The 7,500-nt window shown below is 55.9% G+C and overlaps 1 protein-coding gene across 1 annotated transcript in view; it reads right to left on the bottom strand.

The window, feature by feature from the left end:
* nol4lb (nucleolar protein 4-like b) overlaps window positions 1–7,500 on the bottom strand; it is a gene marked incomplete at both ends in the record, with an annotated part of 92,523 nt that overhangs the window by 60,913 nt on the left and 24,110 nt on the right. Inside the window, one exon of the mRNA XM_080014479.1 lies at window positions 4,072–4,192. Coding sequence (XP_079870605.1) covers window positions 4,072–4,192 — 121 coding nt within the window. The remainder of the gene's footprint in view (window positions 1–4,071; window positions 4,193–7,500) is intronic.

Raw genomic sequence — 7,500 nt, 5'->3', positions numbered from 1 at the left:
CCTCCATCGTGCCCCGCGCCTGTTCCTCCGTCATGCACCGCACCTGTTCCTCCGTCGTGCACCGCCTGTGTTTCTCCGTCGGGCACCACGCCTGTTCCTCCATCGTGCACCGCGCCTGTTCCTCCGTTGTGCACCGCCTGTGTTCCTCCGTCGTGCCCCGCACGTGTTCCTCCGTGGTGCCCCGCGCCTGTTCCTCCGTCGTGCACCGCCTGTGTTCCTCCATCGTGCCCCGCGCCTGTTCCTCCGTCGTGCACCGCACCTGTTCCTCCGTCGTGCACCGCCTGTGTTTCTCCATCGGGCACCACGCCTGTTCCTCCATCGTGCACCGCGCCTGTTCCTCCGTTGTGCACCGCCTGTGTTCCTCCGTCGTGCACCGCCTGTGTTCCTCCGTCGTGCACCGCCTGTGTTCCTCCGTCGTGCACCGCGCCTGTTCCTCCGTCGTGCACCGCCTGTGTTCCTCCGTCGCGCCCCGCGCCTGTTCCTCCGTCGTGCACCGTGCCTGTTCCTCCGTCGTGCCCCGCGCCTGTTCCTCCGTCGTGCACCGCACCTGTTCCTCCGTCGTGCACCGCACCTGTTCCTCCGTTGTGCACCGCCTGTGTTCCTCCGTCGGGTACCGCGCCTGTTCCTCCATCGTGCACCGCGCCTGTTCCTCCATCGTGCACCGCGCCTGTTCCTCGGTCGTGCACCGCCTGTGTTCCTCCGTCATGCCCCGCGCCTGTGTTCCTCCGTCGTGCACCCCGCCTGTTCCTCCATCGTGCACCGCACCTGTTCCTCCCTCGTGCCCCGCGCCTGTTCCTCCGTCGTGCACCGCACCTGTTCCTCCGTCGTGCACCGCCTGTGTTCCTCCATCATGCCCCGCGCCTGTTCCTCCGTCGTGCACCGCCTGTGTTCCTCCATCATGCCCCGCGCCTGTTCCTCCGTCGTGCACCGCACCTGTTCCTCCGTCGTGCACCGCCTGTGTTCCTCCATCATGCCCCGCGCCTGTTCCTCCGTCGTGCACCGCCTGTGTTCCTCCATCATGCCCCGCGCCTGTTCCTCCGTCGTGCACCGCACCTGTTCCTCCGTCGTGCACCGCCTGTGTTCCTCCATCGTGCCCCGCACCTGTTCCTCCGTCGTGCACCGCACCTGTTCCTCCGTCGTGCACCGCCTGTGTTCCTCCGTCGGGCACCGCGCCTGTTCCTCCATCGTGCACCCGGCCTGTTCCTCCATCGTGCACCCGGCCTGTTCCTCCATCGTGCACCGCGCCTGTTCCTCCGTCGTGCACCGCCTGTGTTCCTCCGTCATGCCCCGCGCCTGTGTTCCTCCGTCGTGCACTGCGCCTGTTCCTCCATCGTGCACCACGCCTGTTCCTCCGTCGTGCATCGCCTGTGTTCCTCCGTCGTGCCCCGCGCCTGTTCCTCCGTCGTGCACCGCGCCTGTTCCTCCATCGTGCACCCGGCCTGTTCCTCCATCGTGCACCCGGCCTGTTCCTCCATCGTGCACCCGGCCTGTTCCTCCATCGTGCACCGCGCCTGTTCCTCCGTCGTGCACCGCCTGTGTTCCTCCGTCATGCCCCGCGCCTGTGTTCCTCCGTCGTGCACTGCGCCTGTTCCTCCATCGTGCACCACGCCCGTTGGAAACGGGGCGTGTCTGTTGCAGACGCCGGGGCTGTTTTTTGATCCCTCTCCGCAGCCGGATCCACTTTGTCTCAAGATGGAAAAGTCCCAAATAGGAAGAAACACAACTTGTACAAAACTGTGGCTTTGCTTTATGCAGCTTATATCACTTCATAACAATGTCACTTCAAAGTGCTAATTTGTGCAAAATTTGGGAATTTACAACAAACACTGGACCGTTGTCACCAGCAGGTGCTGCTTCACGTCCCCTTCACCCCACGTCAGCAAAGTGTTTACGTGTTTCGAGGCTGGATTCCTGAGGAGACCGGAGCGGATTCCTACATTTTCTTTCTCCGACATCCGACCTGACGCCTTCCACCGGCGTCAGCCCGGTACTGATACTGGTACTGGTACTGGTACTGATACTGGTACTGGTACTGGTACTGGTACTGATACTGATACTGGTACTGATACTGATACTGATACTGGTACTGGTACTGATACTGGTACTGATACTGATACTGGTACTGATACTGATACTGGTACTGGTACTGATACTGATACTGGTATTGATACTGATACTCATACTGATATCAGGAATCCATCAAGATGGTGACTGACTGGTGGAGCAGGTCGAACCGTCCGGCGCTGATCACTTCCTGCTGATCCAGATACAGACCCTCCCATCCCTCTCTCCCCTTCCTCCACCTCCTCTCACTCCTTCCTCCACCTCCTCTTCCATCACTTCTTGCCGTCCTCTCTCTTATCTGCTGCCGGGTCAGTTCCACACCTCTCTCTCAGAATCCCTCCCCCTCTCCCTCCACCCATTCCTCCATCCCTCCATCCATCCATTCATCCCTCCATTCCTCCCTCCATCCAGCCGCACTAGTAAACTCCTCTCCTCCACACCCCCATCACAATTCAATATCATATTTTGTTTAAAATTGAAACAGATTTTTAAAAACTTTATTTATTAAAACAACAGGTTGCTCTGGTGAGAGAGGGAGAGCGAGCAAGAGAGAAAGTGAGAGAGAGAGCGCGAGACAGAGACAGAGAGACAGAGAGAGACAGAGAGAGAGACAGAGAGAGACAGAGAGAGACAGAGAGAGAGACAGAGACAGAGACAGAGACAGAGAGACAGAGAGAGACAGAGACAGAGACAGAGACAGAGAGACAGAGAGAGACAGAGACAGAGACAGAGACAGAGAGAGAGAGAGAGACTAATAACATCTGTTGGAGTTCTCTCACTTGGCACTGGTACTTCTATTCCACACACACACACAGTTTGTTGACGCTGCTTTTTAAACACTTGTCTTCAAAATGTTTCAACATTTCCACATTAAAACCTCCACATGGCCACAGGGCGTCAGTAGATGTCAGTGGGTGTAGCTGGTGTCAGTGGGTGTAGCGTCAGTGGACCCCAGCAGGTGTGAGTGGGTGTCACCGGGTCTCAGCGGACACCGGTGGGCGTCAGTAGGTGTCGGTAGGTGTCAGTAGGTGTTGGTTGGTGTCAGTAGGTGTAGGTGGGCGTCAGTAGGTGTCAGTGGGCGTCAGTAGGTGTCGGTGGGTGTCAGTAGGTGTCGGTAGGTGTCAGTAGGTGTTGGTTGGCGTCAGTAGGTGTAGGTGGGCGTCAGTAGGTGTCAGTAGGTGTTGGTTGGTGTCAGTAGGTGTCGGTGGGCGTCAGTAGGTGTCGGTAGGTGTCAGTAGGTGTTGGTTGGTGTCAGTAGGTGTAGGTGGGCGTCAGTAGGTGTCAGTGGGCGTCAGTAGGCGTCAGTACGTGTCGGTAGGTGCAAGTAGGTGTCGGCGGGCGTCAGTAGGCGTCAGTAGGTGCCAGTAGGTGCCAGTAGGTGTCGGTGGGCGTCAGTAGGTGTCGGTGAGTGTCAGTAGGTGTAGGTGGGCGTCAGTAGATGTCAGTGGGCCTCAGTAGGTGTCGGTGGGTGTCAGTAGGTTTCAGTGGGCATCAGTAGGTGTGAGTGGGTGTCACCGGGTCTCAGCGAACACCGGTGAGCATCAGTAGGTGTCGGTGGGCATCAGTAGGTGTCAGTCGGCGTCAGTAGGTGTGAGTAGGTGTCACCAGGTCTCAGCGGACACCGGTGGGCGTCAGTAGGCGTCAGTGGGTGTAAGTAGGTGTCGGTGGGCGTCAGTAGGCATCAGTAGGTGCCAGTAGGTGTCAGTAGGCGTCGGTAGGCATCAGTAGGTGCCAGTAGGTGTCGGTGGGCGTCAGTAGGCGTCATTAGGTGCCAGTAGGTGTCAGTGGGCGTCAGTAGGCATCAGTAGGTGCCAGGAGGTGTCAGTGGGCGTCAGTAGGCCTCAGTAGGTGTCGTTAGGTGCAAATAGGTGTCGGCGGGCGTCAGTAGGTGTCAATAGGTGTCAGTAGGTGTCGGTGGGTGTCAGTAGGTGTCGGTGGGCGTCAGTCGGTGTCGGTGGGCATCAGTAGGTGCCAGTAGGTGTCAGTGGGCGTCAGTGGGCTCCTTACCGTCGTCCTCCTTGCCGTGGGCGTGGTGGGGGCTCATCCTGTCTCCCTGCCCCAGGTCCGCTGCCAGCCAGGTGGGCTCGCTCATGTCGGCCTCCTCCTCGCTGCTCAGTAGACTGTCATCCTGGAGGCACAGACAAGCTCACGTTCAACCAAACTGTCGCCGCTTCCTTCACAACCAGCTGCAGCGATGAGGCCAGACCACTGAGTGTCCGGGTGGAGGAGGCGGTTGTGGAGATGAGGCGGTGGAGGTGCATATTTGAGATGGTTTGAGTCCCGTATGTCAACGTCCCTTCCCGGGCCCGCACCGCTCGCCTCCCCGCTCGCCTCCGCCGCGCTTTGCGCCCAAAGCTCACGGTGTCGGAGCCCGGCGTCCACCTGGCTTTGGCCAGGAGAGCGCGAGAACCAGCCGCCACAGCCCAGCTGAAGCTCCTTCAAACTGAGGCGGAAATTCCCGACGAAAAGACACGTTTTCCATCGCACCCGACGCCGTGCTCCGCTCCAGCTAGGGGAGCAGGAAGCAGGAAGCAGGAAGCAGGAAGCAGAAAGCAGGAAGCAGGAAGCAGGGAGGTGCCAGAGTGAAGGTGCAAATGTCACCGTTTACACATCAATTGTTTAGAAACACGTGTTCATACAACTATGAGAAATAATAAGCACAGAATGTTTTCAAAATCATATGAAGAAGATAAGACTTGTATTAAAGTGTGTGTGTGCTACAGGCATTATTAAACATGACATGGTAACAGGGTGGAGCTGCCTCGGCTGGAGGCGTCGCTCTCAGCTCCACTCCTCCGTCCTTTCGTGTCGGTTTTCATCCCCCTTCAATTCCACACACTCAGTGTCCCTCCCTCCCTCCACCCCTCTCGTTTCCTCTTCTCCCAACACGCCCATCTCTCCACCCAACAATCCATCTGATTTGGTTACATGTGAAATATTGTGATTTTTTACATTTTGATAAGTGATAGAATTCTGGGGATTAGCACCTCCCCACCCTGAACACACCCTGAACACACCCTGAACACACCCTGAACACACCCCGAACACACACCCCAAACACACACCTCGAACACATACCCTGAACACACACACCCTGAACACACCCTGAACAAACACCCTGAACACACACCCTGAACACACCCTGAACACACACCCTGAACACACCCTGGACACACACACTGGACACACCCCGAACACACCCTGAACACACCCTGAACACACACCCCAAACACACACCCTAAACACACCCTGAACAAACACCCTGAGCACACCCTGAACACACACCCTGAACACACACCCCGAACACACACCCCGAACACACACCCCGAACACACACCCTGAACACACCCTGAACACACCCTGAACACACACCCCAAACACACACCCCGAACACACACCCTGAACAAACACCCTGAACACACCCTGAACACACCCTGAACACACACACTGGACACACCCCGAACACACCCTGAACACACCCCGAACACACCCCGAACACACACCCCGAACACACACCCCGAACACACCCTGAACACACACCCCGAACACACCCTGAACACACACCCTGAACACACACCCTGAACACACCCTGAACACACACCCTGAACACACCCTGAACACACACCCCGAACACACCCTGAACACACACCCCGAACACAAACCCTGAACACACCCTGAACACACACCCCGAACACACCCTGAATACACACCCTGAACACACCCTGAACACACACCCCGAACACACCCTGAACACACACCCTGAACACACACCCCGAACACACACCCTGAACACACCCTGAACACACACCCTGAACACACACCCCGAACACACACCCTGAACACACCCTGAACACACACCCTGAACACACCCTGAACACACACACTGAAAGAAGAAAAGAAACAGTCTTTATTTATCACGCAACACACCACACCACAACACATGCTTGCACACACACACACACACATGCTTGATGGTGCTGGTGAAATGGCTCCTCTGCATTGAACCATCCTGGCTTGTCCTTCCTCCGGGGCCACAGCCAGGAGCAGTGGGCAGCGTACGTGGACGCGCCCGGGGACCAGGTGATAAGTGTCCATCGCTGGTCAGACCATGATGGGTGCATGTTTTTGAGGGGGGTCCTTACTGACGTGAGGTGGAGGAAACCCCATGTGAACACGGGGAGAACATGCAAACTCCACACAGAAAGGCTCCTGTTTGGGAGATAACCCACCGGAGCACGGTGCCAACAGCGCCCCAGGCGGGAATCAAACCCAGGACCTTCTTGCTGTGAGGCAGCAGTGCAATGCACTGCACCACCGTGCCACCAACAACACACCCTGAACACACCCTGAACAAGCCTCTGTAGCTGTTAGCAGCATCGAGAGACCAGCACTTTCAGTAATGAGGTCCAGAGTGATGAAGCGACCATTAGACACACACACACACACACACACACACACACACACACACACACACACACACACACACACACACACACACACACACCCTGAACACACCCTATGTGCACACTAACCCTCAACTGATAGGAAACCTGATGTAAATCCTTCCAGTTCCCACATGAACTTGCGTTCAGACTCATGCGGAGCTTCCTTTCTGCAGCTGATTATCATTCAATAACAGTCAAGGTTTTAAAGTTAAAATTAAATGATAATAATACAATCAGCTCAGTCATGTGGCTTCAACTGCTATGAAGCATTTCTGTGACACATCAACGTCTGCACACGCGTGTCATCCAGGCCGTGCCGGCCAGACGCCAACAACGACCACGCGCTTCAAACAGGACGTCAACCTGCCCAAGCTGGGGTGGCAGCTCCTTTTACCATTCAAAATGTACAGAACAACTACAGACACCCACCTGGACCCCTAATTATAATAATAAAAATACATTTATATATATATATATATATATATATATATATATATATACACACCGTGCATATATACATATATATAAAACTTTGAGTAGATGTGGCAGCACATTCATGTTTTTGTTGACAAGCTTCAGCATCAGGAGCTTGAACGACATCAACACAAACCTTGATGCAAACACAACCAGCACAACTGTGATCACACACCTGCACCTGCACCTGCACCTGCACCTGCACACAAGCCACGTGCACATGCACACCCGTGCACTCAGCCAGTCAGGAAGGAAGAGAACCCAATACCTCTACACAAGTGCGGTAAATACCAAAACACAGGTACTGCGTGCTTGTACTGCAGTACTTCCATCTGAGGGCACGTCGTACATTTTTATGTACGACGTGCATTTTTTATTATTTATTTTAATGTTTGGGAGTGGGGGAGGAGGGGAGGAGGGAGGAGGGAGTGGGGCAGGAGGGAGTGGGGGAGGAGGGGAGGAGGGAGTGGGGGAGGAGGGAAGGAGGGAGTGGGGGAGGAAGGGAGTGGGGTCCTTC

This window comes from Zeus faber, assembly GCF_960531495.2.
Source record: "Zeus faber genome assembly, chromosome: 15".
NCBI lineage: Eukaryota > Metazoa > Chordata > Actinopteri > Zeiformes > Zeidae > Zeus > Zeus faber.
Note: the sequence above shows the minus strand (reverse complement) of the source record. Positions and strands in the feature narration are given on the sequence as shown.